The sequence below is a fragment of the Sus scrofa genome, chromosome 12 (genome assembly GCF_054392235.1).
Source record: "Sus scrofa isolate SSC_HxYL_T2T_F1_AM1 chromosome 12, Sscrofa_HxYL_maternal_Yorkshire_Landrace_v2.0, whole genome shotgun sequence".
Taxonomy (NCBI): domain Eukaryota; kingdom Metazoa; phylum Chordata; class Mammalia; order Artiodactyla; family Suidae; genus Sus; species Sus scrofa.
Genome location: NC_139394.1, coordinates 24,007,363 through 24,027,598, shown reverse-complemented (window position 1 = coordinate 24,027,598; position 20,236 = coordinate 24,007,363). Strand labels below are relative to the sequence as shown.

The 20,236-nt window shown below is 56.2% G+C and overlaps 1 protein-coding gene across 1 annotated transcript; it reads right to left on the bottom strand.

Annotated features, from left to right (window-relative positions):
* Positions 1–1,590: 1,590 nt before the first annotated feature.
* On the bottom strand, positions 1,591–20,236 carry GPR179 (G protein-coupled receptor 179). The gene is made up of 11 exons (XM_021067078.2): positions 19,338–20,236; positions 17,596–17,704; positions 15,395–15,482; positions 14,728–14,963; positions 13,571–13,639; positions 13,079–13,188; positions 12,539–12,777; positions 12,206–12,344; positions 10,932–11,037; positions 9,997–10,143; positions 1,591–9,022 (listed from the first exon to the last, which is right to left on the bottom strand). Exons 1-11 carry the CDS (start codon positions 20,129–20,131, stop codon positions 3,893–3,895), a joined length of 7,167 nt encoding a protein of 2,388 aa, XP_020922737.2. The 5' UTR covers positions 20,132–20,236; the 3' UTR covers positions 1,591–3,892.

Sequence of the window (20,236 nt, the reverse complement as noted above, 5' to 3'; positions counted from 1 at the left end):
CTACCCTCCTTGTTCCTTAGCTCCAGCTGGGCTGTCGGGAGGAGGATGTGGGCCCTTCCATGCTCATGGGTCATCGGAGGTATGACCAGGGAAATCACTCTGCCCTGCAGCAAGCTTGGCTTACAGTACTGTTATTTTGATCCACCCATGAGGGCTCCCTGTAAAAATCAGGACCTAAATTCTCGTGTTTCTGTTTTTCAAGTCTAGAATTTTTTTTTAAGGAACTTATCACTTCGGTTAAGGATTAATCTGTTCTGACCTTGACTTAAGAGGAGAGGCCAAGGAACTAGAATCAGGCTGAGAATAACCTGACTCCTCAGTCTCTGTAAAGCTACCATCTCAGCAAAGCAGCAAACAGACCAGGCCTCACTGGGGGAAACTGATGTTTTCGTAACAGCTGCCGAGTGCTGACCATGGAAGCAAGGTGTGTGTTCTTAGAGGCAGGGCGGTGCTGGTGGGTAAATCCAAAGCAGCCACTCATCGTGCTACTTAGTCGCAACCCTTTTTGCTTAAAATGTACATCAGTTTCCAGCACTGCTGCCCAAGTGAGGTTTGTTCATATCCTATTTGCCTGAGCTGTGGATTAAGGCAAAATGAGAAGGGAAGTGCTTTGAGTAGGATCAAAGGGGAATATGGAACAAGGGGAGGGAATCTTGGGAGGGTGGGGAAGCAGAGAAATAAGAAAAGCACACTTAATGACGACACAACACCTTCATTTCTCTGGGTATGTGAAAAAACAATGTTTTGAATAAGCCGTTTCACCCCATTCCCCCGGTCTGTCTCAGGGGTCTCTAGATAATCCCAAATAGCAGCTAAGCAATAGCTTCCACCAGGGAGCCAGAGGATAAGTGCAGTTTTCATTTCCCCTTGGAATCAAATCCAGCTGAGCAAATGGCCCAGATGTACAGGATTGGCTTGACGGGCCTGGCAGAGACCATTGACTGCCCGCCATGTAGCTGGGCACTGGCAGAATTGGCCAGACCATCCCACGGTCCTGAAGGCCACAGCGTGGCTTTATTTATTTAGTCTTTGTAGCTGCTGGCCTACACCACAGCCACAGCAATGCCAGATCTGAGCCGCGTCTGCAACCTACACCGCAGCTCATGGCAACGCTGGATCCTTCACCCACTGAGCACGGCCAGGGATCAGACCTGCGTGCTCAGGGATGCTAGTCAGATTCATTTCCACTGAGCCAGGATGGGAACTCACTGCAGTGTGGCTTTAGAACAGGCCTTGTTCTTTCCTTTCTTAACCTACAATTAATGTTTAGAAACATTGAGAAAAGAAAGTTACCATCATGAATAAATTAGAAATAACTGCCACAGTCAAGAAAAAAGCACTCTATTTTTTTTGACTTTTTGCCTTTTCTAGGGCCACTCCTGTGGCATATGGAGGTTCCCAGGCTATGGGTCCAGTCAGAGCTATAGCCACTGGCCTTCGCCACAGCCACAGCAACACAGGATCCGAGCCACATCTGCAACCTACACCACAGCTCATGGCAACGCCGGATCTTTAACCCACTGAGCAAGGCCAGGGATCGAACCCGCAACCTCATGGTTCCTAGTTGGATTCATTAACCACTGCGCCACGACGGGAACTCCAGCACTCTTTATTTTTAACTTGTGGTTTATTTCACAACCGTGGGTAGAGGGCCAACTTTTCTATTCCTAACTAGTCCAGACCCAATGAGATTGTTCTGAGGTGCAGAGTTTGCATTGGTTCAGAAGCTGTGAGGCTAACGCAGAGCCCAGAGCAACAACACACTTCCGTTACTGCTCTGAAAGCCAAGGGGAAGAGACCTAGGAAGGAGGAGGGCCTAGATACCGGAACAAGGCCATCTGGCCCCTGGAAATGGGTTACTCCATTCCTCTTTCTCCTTTTTGGAAATGGACCACTTTGCTGCTTTTCCTGTCAAGTCCTATAGCTGCCCAGAGTATTTACATGCAGCCTCATCTTTTTCCCTTTGAGTGTTTGATCCCCACCCCACCCCACCTGCTTGGCCACACCCGAGGCATATGAAGGTTTCCAGGCCAGGGTTGGAATCGGAGCCGCAGCTGTGGCAACACTGGATCCTTAACCTGCTGCAGCACAGAGGAACTCCTGGTCCCCCTTGCTTTTCTTTTCCTGAATGACATCTGTATCTGTCCCATTAGAGTGTGGGTTCCTGCCATGTTTGGTCTGCCTGTTACCACCCTGCCAATCCTGGGACATCTGTGACACAGTGTTTTTTCTCCTTCCTCATTTCCCTCGGGTAGTGTCACCTAATTCTAGCACTCTTATCTGGGACCGATTTAAAGGTAGCCTGAACTGACTTGAGAGAATGGAGCTGATCTAAGAAGAAAGCGCTCCCTAAGAAAGGAGGCTTTGTAGTTACCCTTCCCCTGGCCTCCAGGCCCCTAACCTGCCCCGCAGCACTCTTTCTGAGGGCAGTTAAAGTGCTGGCTGTAAACAGGACCTCCTTTCTTTTGGCTTCTAGGGAAAGAGACTAATGTGGGCCTCTTGTTACCAAGCAAGTGAATCGGAGCGGTTCTTGCATCAGAACCAGAAACTCCCCCTGCTTCTGGTTGCATTTGACAACAGAGATGACAAACAGAGTTTCCTTTGATGACAGCACTGAAAGGCTAGGAAGAGAAAGAGAATGAGCCAGTGGGATGAACTCTGCAGACTGGCAAAAGACGGGCAGGCAGAAGGGAAGATGGTCTAAAAAAGCCAGCAAGAGGCATGCTTCTTAAACCATGAGCGGGCTTCTGGAAGGGAGAGCTCTCCCTGGGCCTGCCTCTCCCTTTAAGCTGTCTGACTCAGGTTGCTTCGAATGCCAGTTATTGAAGATACGGTTCCTATGGATGTGAGTGCTTAGTTGCTCTACTTTAGCAGTCAAGCAGGACAGTTATGAGGACCAATAAAGCAGAAACTGGAGATCCAAAGACAAAATGACAAGGTCTTTAAGGCATTTCAGGCTCCTCTTTTGAGCCATTTAAGTGCTCCCCCCCCACCCAATTCATCTTGAATTAAATCATCTCTCTCTCTCTTTTTTTTTTTTTTTTTAGGGCTGTACCAGCAGCATATGGAGGTTCCCATGCTAGGGGAACCACAGCAATGCTAGATCTGAGCTGCATCTGCAAACTACACCACAGCTCATGGCAATGCTGGATCCTTAATCCACCAAGCAAGGCCAGGGATGGAACCCACAACCTGATGGTTCCTAGTGGGATTCGTTTCTGCTGCGTCAGGATGGGAACTCCTTGAATTAAATCATTTCTAAACTTCCTATGGTGACTTTTTTTGGCCACACCTGTAGCATGCGGAAGTTCCTGGACCAAGGAGTGAACCCATGCCACAGCAATGATTCAAGCCACATCAGTGACAATGATCCACTAATTCACTAGGCCACCAGGGCATCCCCTATGGTGACCTTTATAACCTTCTGTAATCTTCAGCCTCTATGTTGCCGATACCTTATGTGGTTTAGTTTCTTTTCAAAAAATGTCCTTTGTAGAATTCCAAGAGGGATGGGTCTTCCTTTGAGAAAATGTGGGCTGGACACAGACCACTGACTTCCTTTTATCACTATTGGCTTTACAAATGAGTGTCCTGTCACGGGTGGCCTGTGTTGAGAACTCTAGCTGGATGGGAGGTGTTATTAGAAGTAGAAGGTCCAGCCTTTATTCCCTGGAGCAAGAAGGAGAGTTGGAGGTAAAGAGAGGATGGGATTTCTGAGCTTCACTCTTCTTGTACAATTTGTCTTTGGAACGAGATGACGTCTGGCCTTCTTGGAGAGGGAAAGTGGCGAAGTGTGTTTGATTCAGTTGTTTTTGGAAACACCTGGCCCTTGGAAAGGACCTTGGCTTTGGTAGGCTAGCCACCCCATGTTTGACCTCACCCAAGGGAGTTGCTACTCCCTGTCCCAAGGATAGACACTGGGAGGGCTGAGTTCTTCCTGTTGAGCTATAGAAGCTACTTCCCCTTGGTCTTCGGTTAAGGAGGAAGACTTCTGAGCCTCAGTTTCTTGGAGTGTTAGCTCTGGGATTAAGCTGATTCTTGGCCCAGGTTCTGAAGGTACTTGGAGTTCTCTGACGCCTTCCAGAGTAAAAGCACTGGCTGGCTTGCTCCCTTTGGGGCGGGGGCTTTTGCTTTCTGGAAGGAGGCCACCCAGAGGTCTGTGGACTAGAAGGCATGGTGGGTTCTCAGGGGCCATGGGGGAAAGTATTTCTGTCTGAGTTGTTCTTAAAGCTGGGAGGCCAGATCCCTCAGATGGGGCTCCAGTTCCCTCCCAGAGATGGATGTCGATGTCTGCCATGGTCCCCCTTATTTTATTTCCTTCAGGATCTGTGACTTCCCATTGACACAGCTCTGCCATCCTGCTCCCCACACCACTTGCCCCGTGGGGACTGACTTCGGGTTGGTCAACATCTGGAGCCTCTGACTGTGGGGGGAGCCCCCCTGATCTTGCACCTTCCCGGGGGCAGACAGTCTCCTGCTCGCCACTGACTTTCGCTACTTCTTCTGAAAAGTGTTCTTCCATCACGCCGGCTCCTGCCTTTTGCTGGAACATCTCTCCTTGCCCTTGGAACTCTCTATCCACCTCTTGTTCCAGTCCCTCTTCCTCTGCTGCTCCCTGGCTCACCTCCCAAGGGCAGATTTCTGTTTTCTTATCAGAAGGAGCCTCTTCTGCTTCCCATGGACATACTTCTGCTACCCTGGCCCTGGCCCTGCCCGCCGCCTCAGAACTGCCATTGCTTCTGTCAGAAGCTTGTGGGGCTGGTTGTGGAAACAGATCTTGACTGTCCCAGGGACACACAGCCTCCCGCTTTCCATCCGCCCTCTCTGACTTTTCCTGAACAACCACAACTTTGTGCTCTGGTTTTCCTGGAGCTTTCTCCTTGTCCTCTTGAGGCTCCCCTTCTCCATCCTGTCTTGACACCCCTTCTTCAGGGATTCTTCCAGTCACCTCCCAGGGACAGATCTTGGCACTGCTGTCGGGTTTGTGAGCATCCACAGTGTGAGCATCCCACGGGCAGACCTCAGTGAGTCTGCCCCCAATACCGAGGGGCAGCTGAGAGCCGACCTTAGGTTGGGCAGGGCACTGGCTGCCAGGGTGGGAGAAAGTGCCTGCTGGGGCCATGCTCTCCAGTAGATAGATAGGTTGTGGCTCATCGTTCGCTTTGCCCCCATCTTCAGCGGCAAATTCTCCTGCTTTTGAAGATAGAGCTTTTTCTGGGGTTACGTGTTCCAGGAAGGAGTCCATCTTTAGGTCTTGTGTCAGGTCCCCTTTCTCTGCTGCCTCCTCACTCGCTTGCAAGGAATGCCCCTCTGCCCCCCTGCCCCTCCTGCTGCTGGACAGGTCTGAGCCCTCAGGGGCCTGCGCAGAGGGTGCCCTCGAGTCCTTCTCCCAAGGACATGTAGCTTCCTGCTCTGGACTCAGTTTTGTCTCCCATTTTGGTATGTCTTCTCCCAGGGAGGCAGGTATTTCCTTTTCTAGAGTTGTCTCCCTCTGCCCCACTGAATCAGTCCCCACCTCTTGTTCCAGGCCCTTCCCAGTGGCTCCTTCGTTCACCTCCCAGGGACAGATCTTGGCTTTTTCACTGATAGGCACTCCCTCTGCTTCCCAAGGACACACCTCCGCTGTCTTGCACCCACCACGGTCCAGTTCCTGGAGCCCCACTTTGGGCTTGTCAGTGCCCAGAGGGTCTGAAGGCTGATAGAAGCCCCCCGGATCCAAGCTCTCCCAAGGACAGGCCACCTCTCGCTCTCCAGGCGGCGGCTTCTCTGGCTTTTCTGGAGCAGTAGCAGCTATCTTGCCAGGTCCGGAGTCTGCAGAGGCCTTTCCTGTATTGTTTGGAAGTTGCCTAATGGCCTCAACTCCCAAAGCCCTTTCCTCCCCTGCTCCATCACCCACCTCCCAGGGACAGATCTCTGCTTTCTCAGCAGGAAGCGGTTCCTCTGCATCCCACGGACAGACCTCATCAGTTTTGCTTCCCACACTGCCTGACACCTGGAAACTGGCTTTGAGCTGATCTGTGTCTTGAGGACCTGGCGGTAGGGAGAAGCTGCCAGGGTTCATGCTCTCCCAGGGGCAGACTGCTGCCTGCTTTTGGATCTGCCCCTCAGGCTTTTCCCAAGTTGTGCTATCTTTGCTCGCTGATGTTCCAGGCATCATCTCCTTGTCCTTTTGCGATTCTCCTCCTTTTGGTGCCTGTCCCGACATCCTGTCCTCTGTTGTCCTTTCATCCACCTCCCAGGGACAGATTTCTGCCTTGGCAGGTGTTGCTTCCTTTACCTCTGACCTGAGATCCTCCCGTGGACATGTCCGATCCACGCTGCTTCCTCTGCTGCTGAGGAGCTGGCCACTGGTTTTGGATGAAGAATTGTCGAGATGGGGGCCGGAGTGCCCAGGGGCTGTGCTCTCCCAAGGACACACCGACTCCTGCTGTGGGCTAAATTTTGGCACTGCTTTCCCAGTTTGCTCCCCCATCTCTCCGGAGCTCCCTTTGCTGGAGGTTTCCCCCTTTTCCTGGAAAGATTCTCTACTTGGCTCCTGATGCCGTGTTTCCTTCCCCATTGCTTTGTCACCAAGCTCCCAGGGACAGATCTCTGCATTCCCGTGAGCAAAAGGATCTCCTGCCTCCCACGGGTGCACCTCAGAAAGGCTGCTGCCCAAACGCTCCAAGCATCCAGGGGTTCCTGGCACCTGTGCAGAGACTGCTGAAGGGCCGCGGAAATCTGTCCTCTCCCACTGACAAAGAGACTCCAAGCCTTCACCTGGTTTCTGTTCTTTCCAGAAGACTGCTTTCTTGGGGCTCTTCTGCTTTTCCTGGGGAAGCTTCTCTACTCCCTCCTGGGACGGTTTCTCATTCTCACCTCCTTGACCTGCCTCCCAGGGACAGAGCTCTGTCTGGCCGATGGCAGGTGTCTGAGGTCTGGGCCCAGTAGCTTCCCAACGATGCGTCTCCACCTCTCCAGGGTCCCTACTGCCCACTGCCTCGGACCTGCCCTCGGTTCTCTCAGAGTCCTGAGGGGCTGATCCAGGGTACAGACTCCCGGGATCGGCACCCTCCCAGGGACACACTGCCTCCTGCCCCCTGACCAGCCTCTCTGGCTTTTTCCGAGCAGCGGCAAACATCTCTTTGGGCTTTGATTTTTCTGAGGCTTTTCCCCTCTCGTCTTGGGAGGCATCTGGATCTTGCCTCAGAGCCCCCTCCTCAGGGGCTCCTTCACTCACCTCCCAGGGGCAAATTTCAGCCTTGCTGCTACTGCCAGGCTGACACGTTTCTGATTCGGTGACTTCCCAGGGACATACTTCTGTCACCCTGTGCTCAGCCCTGCCCAGGGGCTGGAGGCCAACTTTGGGTGGTTCTCCACACCCCACTGGGGCCCCTTTTGCTTGCTTAGCCATTTGGTCCCCAACTGTGCCCTGCCTGACCTGCTTCAGTGGAGCAGTCCCTGTTTTACCCCCGCTCTCAACTTTCCCCTGCCCTAGGGAGGTCTTCCTGCCTCTGTCTTCCTGTTCCCTGCTGCCCTCCTGGTGACAGACCTGGAGCAGCCTGCTGGTGTGAGCGTTCTGCTGGTTCTGCAGGGACTCCTCATTATCACAGGGGGCAAGCGCAGCCTGCCTACCCACCACCTCAGGCCGGCCTGGCCGGGGAGACCTGGGGCACGCCCCCACACCCTCACCCGAAGCTCGGCCCTTCTCCTCCTCAGGACTCTCTTCCCTGCTCTCCTTCTCTCTGTACGTGCTCCGAGAACGAGTCAGAACTCTTATAGCCAGTCCCAGGCTGCGCATGGAACCCTGCTGAACAGGGGCCTTGAGGCTGTGGGATTTAGAGACAGTCTTGGGCTTGTCCTCACCCCCATCAGCAGCCTCCCCTGGCAGGCGCCCCGCATCTGTATCCATCCCGTTCTCCCCAGCCCCCCTTCTCTCTACTGCCACAGAGAGGGCCCTCCAGAGCCTGGCCCGAGCTGGGGCGGGCGAGTGGGTGTCCCGCTCCGGTCCAGAGGGGCCTTCTTGAGCCACCTTTTCTTTCTTCGCTGGCAGTTCTGCATTCTCCCAGGGGCAGATGTAGCTGAGCAGGCTGGGGCTTTGGGGGGGAACTGGGACAGGTGCCGGGACAGGGGCGGGGGCGGGAGCTGGCATCAGCGCTGGGGCCAAGGTGGCCGTGGGAGACAGCATCCCCGGCTCCCCCAGTCCGGCCCCAGACGTGACCATGACGGGGGTGGAGACCTGGTGCCGGATGGGCGGGTGGGGCAGCCTCCTCGCAGCCTCGTGCAGCTTTCCGGAGGCGTGCGAGCTGTCCACGCTGCTGCTCTTGGCCGGGGAAGGGGGCGCGGACAACGGGGCGCCTCGGGCTCGCTCCAGCCGCCTGGTTGACGGCCGCCGCGCGGGGCTTGCCGCGGCCGCCTCCGCCTTCCTTCTCTCCTCGCGCTCCTTGGCCAGCCGGTAGGTCTCCTCCAGGTAGGCCTGGCTGGCCAGGAGCAGGGCCTTCTCCCTGGAGCCCGCCACCACGCTGAGCGACTTGTGCAGCGAGGCGGCCCGGGCCCGCGGGAGCCGCTCGCCCACGGTCAGGTTGTGGGCGCTGGCCGACCTGAAGCCCAGCGCGGGCGGCCCCGCCGCCGCCGCCGCCGCCGCCGCCACCGACTCGTGGCTCTCGGTCCGCGGGCCCTTCCTGGCCAGCTTCCGCCTCAGCAGCGAGTCGAGCAGAGGCGGGGCCGGCTCGGCGCGCGGCTCGCGCGCCGGCTCGCAGGAGCTGCGGGACTTGCGCAGGCCCGGCGGCGCGGCGGGCTCCCGGAGGCTGGCGCTGAGCAGCCGGCGGCGGGAGGAGCCGGGCAGGCTGCTGCGGCCCGGGGAGCCCGCGTCCCGGGAGTGCTGGCGGGCCAGGGCCTCGGGGAACTCGGCCAGGTACCTCATGAAGGAGCGGCCCAGGCCCTGGCGCCAGCTGCCCCGCTTCTTGGGCAGGTGCGGGTTGTTCGCGGCCATTTCCTTCGTCTTGTGGACCTCGAGCTGCGCGTAGAGCTTCTTCAGCTCGTCCTGGGGGCAGGGAGGGACCCGGAGAGCAGAGCTGACCTTGAGGGCTAAGCCTCTCCACCTGCTGGCTCCTCTGCCCCTCGGCCCTTGCTGAGACCATCATTCTCTGGGGGGGTCTCTTTCTCACCAGCTGTGTCCTTTCCCTGCCGGTTTTCCTTTTTCGTTGTGGGACCCCAGGTCAGATGGAGGTTCCCAGGCTAGGGGTGGAATCGGAGCTGCAGCTGCTGGCCAACGCCACAGCCACAGCAACGCCCAGATCGGAGCCTCATCTTCCCACCCACACCAGGGCTCAGGGCAACTCTGTATCCTTAACCCACTGAGCCAGGCCAGGGATGGAGGCTGCATCCTCACAGAGACTAGTACGGTTCTTAACCCGCTGAGCCGCAGCAGGAACTCCCCACCAGGTCTTAGCCTCTACGTAGGGTTCCCATGACTATACAAATAGCCTTAAGCAGAAAAATAAGGTAAGGATTCTCTCCTGATGTAAGACTCAGGAAGAACTTTCTTTCTCGAAGACTGACAGTCTAGGGAAAGGGGATCCTCGTGTGGAATCCCTGATGGCCACTAGCTGCCTCAACTCCCCAGCCCCAATGGCCCTAAGGTCGCTAACTGCCCTGGTCTGTTGGAGACTGAGAGACTCCTTAGTCTGCCTCTCACGATGGCCCTGCTGAGTGGGAGTGGAGGACATGAGCGATTCCAGCTCCACTCATGGTTCTGCCTCTGCCTTGCCAGGTGGGCCTCAGGAATCTGGCTTCTGCTGTTTGGGGGTCTTTCCACTTGTGTGGCCTCCTTCGAGGAGAGTCAGGGGAAGCAGCTTAGGGCAAGGGTGGAGAAGACAGGCAGATCTTAAGAGAGAGGAAGAGCTGGGGGAGCGGAGAGGACCCGCAGGAGCACACAGCCCAAGGGGCAGGGCAGCAGTGCCCGCTGTCCCGTTCCTAAGCTAAGCATCAAGAGGAGGCGGGGAGACTGGTACCTACCCGAATGTCTCCAGGGTCCAGGCTGCGATCGCTCCAGGCCGAGGCAATGCTGCTGTTGAGGTAGGAGCCCGAGCGCTGCAGGTTCAGTTCGTCCTCGTACACTTCGTCCAAGATCTCCTCTCGGGGGGGAGCTCCAGGCTTCCGGAACTGGCGGGGGCGGGCATGATTGAGAAAAAAGACTCACCTGGCTCCCTGCCTCATAAATAAGTGGAATTACTTCCTCCATAAATCTTTACCCCCCTCTCTAATTTGGAATTCTGGGGAGTCAAGGAGTTGGTTTTGGTTTTTGGTTTTTGTTTTGTCTTTTTAGGGCCACACCCGAGGCATATGGAAATTCCCAGGCTAGGGGTCGAATCAGAGCTGTAGCCACTGGCCTACACCACAGCCACAGAAACGCCAGATCCAAGTCGCATCTTTGACCTACACCACAGCTCACGGCAACGCCGGATCCTTGACCCACTGAGGGAGGCCAGGGATCAAACCTGCGTCCCCATGGATACTAGTCGGGTTTGTTACTGCTGAGCAATGATGGAAACTCCAGTCAAGGAGTTTTGTTGATTTTCCCCAGCTCAGAGATTGGGGTCTCAACTCCCCACTCCTGCAATTCCTAGCCATGTCCTTCAGCCTCCTCACCTGTCTCTCCGTAAGGAAATGTGTACCTGCTTCCAGTTGATTTTCAGAGGTCACCAACTTCCCAGTTGTGTTTCAAGGGCCCCTCCAGCTCTAGCTCTTATTTCCCTTGCTCAGGAATTGGAGACAGAGCTTTCTTCCCCGACTCCAAGGTGGACTCCTTGCTTAGGTCCAAGTCCAGCAGGGCCCACTCACCCCCAGGGTGTCGTTCTCACTCTGAGCTGGAGAGGGCGCTGCCGCTACAGCAGAGCCACAGTGCCCCTGGCAAAAGGGCTGGGGTTGGCCTCACAGGGGGAAGACCTCACCTTAGGGGTGAAGATCAGAGCCAGTGTGGCAGTAACCGTGCTGTGGGTGTGAAAGAAGAAGAGGAGGAGCGTCCAGTCCGGGTGCAGGGAGGGAACCAGCACAAACCTGAGGGTTAGGCGGGAGAGGGATGGTTAGTTGCAGAGGCCGGTGGGAGCAGCCTCTTACCCCCTCACCCATCTCACAGGCTCTGCCCCTCTGTCCCAGCCCTGATCTCCTAGAGGTGCTCAGTGGAGTGAGAAGGGCACTCTTCTTCCTACCCTCTCTAGGATATAGGGCCCACATCAGGTCTCACATTAATCCCCACTTCCGAGAAGCTCTCCTAGACTACTCCAGCTCACCTTCCCTCTCTCTTTCCTTTTTAAGGCCACATCCATGGCACATGGAGGTTCCCAGGCTAGGGGGCAGATCAGAGCTAAAGCTGCTGGCCTACAGCACTGCCGCGGCAATGCCAGATCCGAGCTGCCTCTGCTGTGACCCACACCACACTCAAGGCAACGTCGGATCCCTGACCCACTGAGCGAGGGCAGGGAATGAACCCGCATCCTCATGGATACTAGTCGGATTCATTTCTGCTGTGCCATGACGGGAGCTCCCCAGCTGGCTTCCTCTGACAGTCTAAGGACCACAGGTTACGGACAGCCCTGCGGGTGGCTTCTGCCTTCACCACAGGGCCAGGTCCCTGTGGACCCTCATGGCAGGCCTGCTACTGGGACGGCTGAGACGTGAAGGGGAGGAAGGCAGGGAGAATGGAGTCTGTCTTGGGAGGAAAGTGGTGGGGGTGGAATGGGAGAGGAATTAGAAGTGTGGCATGCTTCCTCGGAGTTCCCGTTGTGACTCAGTGGAAACGAATCTGACTAGCATCCAGGATGCAGGTTCGATCCCTGACCTCACTCAGTGGGTTAAGGATCCAGCGTTGCCATGAGCCGTGGTGTATATAGGTCGCAGGCGAGTCTTGGATCCCGCGTTGCTGTGGCTGTGGTGTAGGCCGGCAGCTGCAGTTCCAATTCAACCCCTAGCCTGGGAACCTCCATATGCTGCAGGTTCGGGCCACCCCCCCCCAAAAAAAGAAGGAGTGTGGCATGCTTCCTCTTCTTGGGTATTGGTTGTGACACGGGGTACAGGAAAGGTACCTGTGGGGCAGGGAGAGAGCTGCAGGTGGGGGGCCTTCCCCACCTTGCTGAGGCATAGCAGGTGATGCAAGGAGGGCTGGGATGGTGGGACCCTCACCTGGGAGAGAGTGGGAAGAGCGGTAGGTGGGAGGGTCCGTCCTCACCTGGCTGCATGGAAGGCGGCAGAAAGCAGCAGTTCATTATGCAGGGCGATGCCCAGGTACCGAGGCTCGTGGAAAGCCGAGGGGACAGCCCGGGTGGCGTAGCAGAGGAAGCTGCCCCAGCACAGGAGCAGCATCTCAGCTGTGGGGGAATCAGAAGGGACAGAGCCACGTACCACCTCACCCAGCAGCCACACCACCCTTTTCTCTGAGGGCCGTGCTGGGGTGGTGTGGGGTGGGGTGGAGCCTGGACCAGGGGTCTGGGTACAAAGCGGGACCCCCACAGGTACACAGCCAGGGATCAGAGTGAGGCGGGGCTCAGTGGAAGCAGCTCACCCACAACCATGATGTAGTCCCAGCGGTCGTGGTGGCAGAGGTAGAAGTGGCGGCCTGTGGGAGTGTGGCCTCGAATCACCAGGGATGTGTGCTGAATGCCTCGCTCTAGGACCCCCGCCGTCCATACAGCCAGGAAGCCCAGCACGAGCAGCAGGAGCAGCCCCAGACGCCGCAGCAGCCGCCCGCTGCTCAGGTGGGGGCCCCGCTGGGCCGATCGAGACAGAAAGAGCTGGAGCACTCTGCCAGGGTTAGAGTGTGGGTTGTGGATGCAGGGAGGGGAGAGGCCTCTGTGCATTGCTTCCCTCCTGTTCACTCAGACCTGTCCTCCCATCCCTTCCATGGTTCACTGCCTCCTCTTACCACCACCCCCTCCCCCCCAAAAAGGTTGCATGGGTGGGAGGGCTATAATGATGGGAGCGGGCCTTGGGGGCACAGAGGAGCAGAGCTGCTAGGGGTCTGGCTGTGAAGAGCTCATTCCCTAGATGAGCTGGGGTGGCCTGGCATGAGCAGCGAGAGAGCAAGGTCTGCCCGAGACCCTACCTGTAAAGCTTGAGTATAATGGTGCCGTAGACAATGGCAAAACCCAGCAGCCGGACCCAGCGGAGGGCGATGCAGCGGAATACACTGGGCTTGAAGTAGAGGATGAAGACCTGGCGGGGAGGGGACAAAAATAGCTGCTGTCCACTGTGCGTCCGCTAATGCGTCAGGCCCAAGCTAAGCACATTGCTGGGCCTTTGTCATAGAGGCACCATCGCCTCCTTTCTGCCAAGGAGCAGTTTTGTTATCAGAGAGGTTAGCTAACTTGTCCTAGGTCACAGAGCAGGTCATGGAGCTCTTTTAAACCTGGACTCTTTGGCTCCAGCGCTCACTAGGCCAGTCTAACATTTGTGGATATGAATAGGGGGATTTCGAGGTCTCTGAATTCCCCCCAACAGGGCAGAAAGGAAGGATTCTGGGGTTTGGTGGGTGCCAGGTTAGGACTGTGGGGGATCCTGTAGGGGAGATGGGGTCCGCCGCTAGCTACAAACTCACAGGGAAGTAGAGCAGCAGGGATCCAAAAAGAATGGTTTCCAGCAGTACCACTCCAGATGCCCGGATCCTCTGCAAACCCAGGAAAGAGAGAGGCATGTAAGCAGGGCGGCAAGAGGACAGAGACTGGATGGTGGTGCTGGAGGGTCTCGGGCCTGCTTTGCGGTGGGGGGGTTGTCACTCAGTGGCCCTGGGCTAAAAGCTTCGCCCTGTAACATTAGCCCTGCCCTCTCCATCCACACAGCCTCTCCTACCACAGGCTCTTAGCTCCACTGGCACTAAGCCTAAGGCCCAGGGTTCACACAGCCCCTGCCACCCCAGCCCCGTGCCCCTCCCAGTCCCAGCCTGGGCCTTGCTACAGACCTGGGCTAGAATCAGAGGTTCCTGGAGCGAGAAGGGATCTCAGGCTTTCCTCCAACTTTGGGTCAGACTGCTTCCTTCTCTAGAAACTCCATCCTCTGTCAGTTGACCTTGGCTCACATGTCCCATTCTCCAGAAAGCCTTCCCCTGCCATCTCAAACAGGATGATTGGTCCTCCCCTCCCAGTTGCCATAGCAACTGACATCTCCACCCTGGCCCTCGTGTTGCTGTGCTGTCATTTTATTTACATGTCTGCTCCTTCCATTCAACCAGGAGCTCCGTGAGGGTTCAGATCATTTCCCCTGGGGCCCCCATGGTGTTCCGAATCAAGTCCGATGCCTTCATTTTACAGGTAAGGAAACAGACCTAAGGTGATGACATCACCTGCCTGATGTCACATAGCAAGTTAGATGAAGAATCAGGACCAGGAGTTCCCGTTGTGGCTCAGTGGTTAATGAATCCGACTAGGAACCATGAGGTTGTGGGTTCAATCCCTGGCTTCGCTCAGTGGGTTAAGGATCTGGCGTTGCCATGAGCTGTGGTGTCTCAGATCTGGCGTTGCTGTGGCTCTGGCGTAGGCCGGCAGCTTCAGCTCTGATTAGACCCCTAGCCTGGGAACCTCCATATGCCATGAGCATGGCCCTAAAAGGACAAAAAGACAAAAAAAAAAAAAAAAAGAATCAGGACCAGACCATTTTCTCCCAAGTTCTGGTCCTAGGTAGTCTCTGGTCTCTGGTGATGCCAGAGACCCAAGACGGGTAGGACACGTGTGCAGAAGAGAGATGTGGGGCCTTCCTTGCCTTGCTCTGGCGGCAGCGGTAGGAGGCCAGCATGCTTAGGAAGACGGCCAGCATGCAGCAGGTCTGACAGGACAGCACCGCTGCCCGCAGCACTGGGGCTTCCTCTGCCAGGCATGGCGTGGCATCCAGGCAGCTGGTGCAGCCCTCAGCACACGGTTGGCACCGCAGCAGCCTCCCGGAGCTGCCCTGATTGGACCCGAATTGCCCTGTAGACCGGACAGCACTCTCCTCTGAGCCTATGAAGAACAAGACAGATGTGGGGAGAGGGGCATGGCTGAGACCCCAGCCTTTTCTCCCAGCGGTCCCTGCAGCTCTCTCTCCCTCCTCTCCTATGGTCCATGGCCCCTGGGATAGGGTCAGGAGGGGTAGGAATAGGAAGTGGGTATTTTCAGGGGAAGGCATTGTTACAGAGGTGATGCCAGGCTAGGACCCATTGCAAGGTCAGCTTACATCACATTGGCACATTATAGGCTCATTCTCAGAAGGCACAGACACCCCGAAATTCAACCCAGCCTGCCTCCCCTGCTTCTCTTGACTTTCTGACCTTACCCTACAAGTTTTCTCCCGGTATCTCACCCAACCTGCTTTTCTTCCCCAGGTGCCCACCCCTACCCCCATCAGCTCAGCCTGTAACACACCTGCCTGGGCCCTCACCATCGTTACATACCCCCGGAGCTGCTTGCCCCGTAGAAGCCAGGTCGGCAGCGGCAGAGATAGTGGCCAAGGACAAAGCCCTGACTCTCCAGGGGGATGCACTGTGGGGATGACAAATGCCATAGGGATTCGTATGAGGCTTTCCCTTCTGGGAAGAAATAGAGGATCCCTCTACCTTCTTATCGGCAGCACTGGGGGCTACACTAGAGAATCCACCAGAAAGTTTCCCCAGTCCTGGGGATGCCTCCCCTCCCTGGAAACCTTGTTCGGCCCCTTACCAGTGCCTCTCTTCTCCAAGAGACCTCTAAGCAAAGGGTAGGGAGATGGATGGCCCTTTGATTCAGACTGCCCATGACAGGAGCCTCACAGATCCCGTTTCCCAGCGCCCAGCAGTTGCTAGAGCGAGGTGCTGGGGAGGTGGAAGCAAGGAGAACTCTGAACTCAACCGCACCTGTGTGTTTACATCCTACTTCAGAGGGTCCCCATCGGCTCCCTCTTGGGCAGACAGGTGGGTTGAAAAGGCCCCCACGGATGAGCAGCTTCCTTCCCCAGGGCTGTCTGGCTTTGGCGCAGGACCGCTCTCCCCAGCCCTAATGCCAGGCTGGTGGGATGCCAAGGCCAGCTCTTTATTCCACCTCTGCCTATTGATGTTCTCCCAGCAGGGGACAGAGCCGACCTCAGAGCCAGGCAGGGAGGAGGAGCACATGGATGAGGTCAGATCTACTATAGGGAGTCCTTGGGAACAGACAGCCGAGGGGCAAAGGAAGGGAACTTCCATAGCCCGCCCCTGACCTCACCCATAAGGTGCTTCTGCAATCATGGCCCCACTTCCTCTCCTGCTCAGAACACTGGAAAGCTCCCTGTTCCTGCCACCGTCTGTATAATCAGACAAATGCATCTCCAGAGATATGAATGGGTTTAAAAGTACACTGGACAATGGGAGTCCTTTTCCATTCCTGGACTTGTAGCTCCAAACCCCTGGGCCTGAAGAGAAACAGATGCCCAAACCCACCCCACCTCCCACCAAGCTGCAGGGCTCGCCTTGGCTTTGCTTCGGCTCAGGAATTTAGTCAGTGCGGATTAGTTCATGGGCCTCCCAGTTTCCCAGTGGGGCTTGCAGGATTACCAACCATTGCTTTCCATTATCCAGATTCTCCTGCATCCATGGCTTTGCTTTTTGCCAGCATCTGGCCTGGATTCCATCATCCCTCCCAGTCCCAGAGCTCTTCAAGCTCCTTCTTTGGTTAGTCTCCTACACCCCAACCAGTAATGCCACTTATTTCAACAAACACCCAACAGAGCATCCTTTGCGGGCCAGAAGGAGCCCAGAGCTCTGTTGACATGGAGGATGTGGTCCAGGAGAAGGAAAGGGGATGAGAAGGTGGTCCTGGGAAGTGATCCTGGGGCCCCAGTACCAGTGGGAGAGCAGACAGGGAGGCACGCTGTCATTTCAAAGGAACGAAGGTGGCTGTCTTGGGTGGGGGATGGGGCTAAGCTGTAAGTGTCCTCACTTTTTTTTTTTTTTTTTTTTTTTTTTTGCTTTTAAGGGCCACACCGAAGGCATATGGAAGTTTCCAGACTAGGGGTCGAATCGGAGCTGAGCCTATGCCACAGCCAGAGCAACTCAGGATCTGAGCTGCAGCTCCAGGCAATGCTGGATCCTTAACCCACTAAGTGAGGCCAGGGATCAAGCCCACATCTTGATGGATACTAGTCAGGTTCAGTACCGCTGAGCCACAACAGGAACTCCTGTCCTTACTTTTTTTTTTTTTTTTTTTTGTCTTTTTGCTATTTCTTGGGCCACTCCCACAGCATATGGAGGTTCCCAGGCTAGGGGTCGAATCGGAGCTGTAGCCGCCGGTCTATGCCAGAGCCACAGCAACTCGGGATCCGAGCCGAGTCTGCAACCTACACCACAGTTCACGGCAACACCGGATCGTTAACCCACTGAGCAAGGGCAGGGACCGAACCCGCAACCTCATGGTTCCTAGTTGGATTTGTTAACCACTGTGCCACGACGGGAACTCCCTGTCCTTACTTTTTAAAAGCCCATCTCTATTAATCTCATCAACAGGGACTCCCCTGTAGCCCTGGGAGGCTGGTGTGCCTCTGTCGGTTTCTCCTGAGAGCTGAGTGACAGCAGTGATGGGGAAGTGTGTGGGGGGATGGGGTGGGGAGGCAGGACCCCAGCACCTCCACCCTCTTTATCCTTACCTGAGTGCTGTTGAGATCACAGAGGTGTGTGTTGGAGTACCAGCCTGGGCCGCTGGCACACTGGTTGATGTCCACACTCTGAAGATCTACGTCCATCTGCACCTGCCCCCTAGGGCAGTGAATTGGCAGTTAGGGGTATAGTGAAGGATGCTAAGGCAGCCTTGTGTCCCTGGACCGCAAATCACGGGGCAATGCAAGCTGTACAAACTTTATTTAGCACAGTGGCTGCAGTATGCCAGGAGAGAGGGCACACAGGCGTTCCATCTTCTCATGCTGTTAACCCACACCGTCTCCTCTGTAACAATCCTCCCGCTAGGTTCTCCCTGCCCCGCCAGCCCCCCCTCAACTTTTCAACATCCTAGCATTTCCCGATTTCTATCAATGGGTGAAGGGAGGGGGCAAGACATGTGGGTGCTGTGGCTCTGATGATCTCTCTGAAAAGCATTTTCACACTTACCCACTGGCATACACACACACACACACACGCACACACACATGTGCACGCATGCACGCACGCACACACATAAAGCTCAGCTATTAACCACCCCCTCTCTTTGCCCAAGCCAGGTCTGAATTGATCACAGCAAAGCAGATATAAAATAGAGGAGCCCAGGAGTTCCCATCATGGTTCAGTGGTCATGAACCTGACTGGTATCCATAAGGATGTAGGTTCAATCCCCGACTTCGATCAGGGGGTCAAGGATCCGGTGTTGCCGTGAGCTGTGGTGTAGGTCACAGACGAGACATGGACCCCATGTTGCTGTGGCTGTGGTGTAAGCCAGCAACTGCAGCTCTGATTTGCCCCCTACCCTGGGCCCTGGGAACCTCCATATGCCAGAGGTGCGGCTCTAAAAAGCAAAAAAATAAAATAAAATAAAATAAAATAAAACAAAACAGAGGAGCCCAGAGTCAGAGCTGCTCTGGGCTGAGTGGGGAGACAGCTGGCAAGGAGCCAGGCTGCCTGTGGCCGGGAGAGGAACTCTGCTGGGGACAATGAATGGGGAACACAGAGCTGGGAAAACAACGTTGCTGGTTGAATGCCTGGCAGTACAGTACCCATTTGCACCCTCCTTCCCATCAGGGCTGCCCATCACCTTTTCACTTGGCTGAGGGAGGAGGTCAGTTATTTGAGGAGAATTATAAGCTTCTGGGTCAGGACTTGAAGTGAGAACAGAGCCATTAGGAGTGACCCTGGGTGTCCGGCCAACGCCAGGACAAAAAGGGCAATGGTTCCAAGCTCCCCCCTGCTCCCCCGCACCAAGTGTCTTCCTTCCCCCGCAGAAGCCTCCTTTTATAGTTCTAGATGGCTAGAGAGCGGTGGGTTTCACGCCTGGAGAGCCCCCCTGACTCCTCCGAGCAGCCGGTGCATGGATGATCACTGTCATGGCTGTCACTTGTCACATGTAACGTGTCATCCACACAAGCCCTCTCCTGCCTTGTACCCACTACTCAGACCTGGGGGCCAAGACCTAGGCCCAGCTACGTGCACACATCTGTGCACACATGAATATACCTACGTGTAAATGGATTGATACAGGGCAGACACACACCCGTATAGGTTAACACATAGTTAGAGATTCCCAGAGTCAACTGTAAACACACACGGCTGAATGCACATTTGCACCCCACCCCCCGACACGCAGGGGCATGCCCAGGGGCCTATGCAGAGCTGACTGGACTTGGGCCCCCTCCCTGCCCCCACAAATCCACAATAGCGTCACATCTTGCACAAACCCACTTACCTGACCTCTGGGCTGAGGTCGGGCTTGAGTCCATAGAAGGTGGCTGAGAGTGTGATGAGCCAGCCAGGACGGAGCCGACCCTCCTGGCATTCCAGGAAGGGAGGAGACAGCCTCACGTGCTGCGTGTCCCCCACATAGCCATCCCCCTGTGGCCACTTGGGGCTGCCAAGGCTCCCTAGGTCATTGGTCAGCAGCCGCTTCCGCAGGTCAGCGGTGTCCAGGGCCCCGGTGGGGCTTTCCTCCTGCACCCTGTTTCCGGACAGGTCCTGAAGGATGGTCTCCTCCCCCATCCGGGTGGCCTGTAGGGCCAGCTGCAGGTGACTGGCCCCTGGTGGAGGGTTAAAGGTCAGCAAAGCCCGGTATGCTCTTGGGTCCCCCTCAGCCACGCTGCGGACCAGAGCCTGGTACCACTCCACGTCCTCCTCCACGCTGGACTCCCGGATGTCATTGGCTTGTAGCAGCATGTTGAGGAAATTGGCAGCCTGGCTAACGGTGCCCGCTGCCCTCCAAAGGATCGGGGGGAGCTGTGGTCTGGCTCCTGCCCCGTGGGCTTCATAGCGCTCACTGCAATTAGCCCCCGACAGCTGTTGGGCATCTCCAGAGTAGAGGAAAGCCAGGGCTGCCTCAGCCCCCTCCGGGGGGACCCGCACGGGTACAGATCCTGGCTTGACTTGGGAGGACAGAGCAGGCAGGGAGCGGAGGGGCCTCGGACCCCCCAGAGCCCAGCCAAAGAGGAAAGAGCAGCCCAGCAACCCCCACATAGGAAGAGGCATGACTGCTGCCCAGGTGCCCATCCTCAGGGCAGCTCTCAGGAGATCCCGAGCAGAGGCTGGCCGCAGTCTGGGGCTGCCTGCTTCCACGCCTCCTACCCTCTTCTTCTCTCTTCCTCTCTCCCTCTC

Excerpts from the sequence above, each read along its gene's own strand:
- GPR179 (XM_021067078.2), bottom strand. The coding sequence starts at position 20,131 with ATGGGCACCTGGGCAGCAGTCATGCCTCTTCCTATGTGGGGGTTGCTG. Across the intron at positions 14,964-15,394 it reads CGGGGCAAGCAGCTCCGGGG|GCTCAGAGGAGAGTGCTGTC; the intron begins GTATGTAACGAT and ends TGTTCTTCATAG. Across the intron at positions 12,778-13,078 it reads ATTATACTCAAGCTTTACAG|AGTGCTCCAGCTCTTTCTGT; the intron begins GTAGGGTCTCGG and ends TAACCCTGGCAG.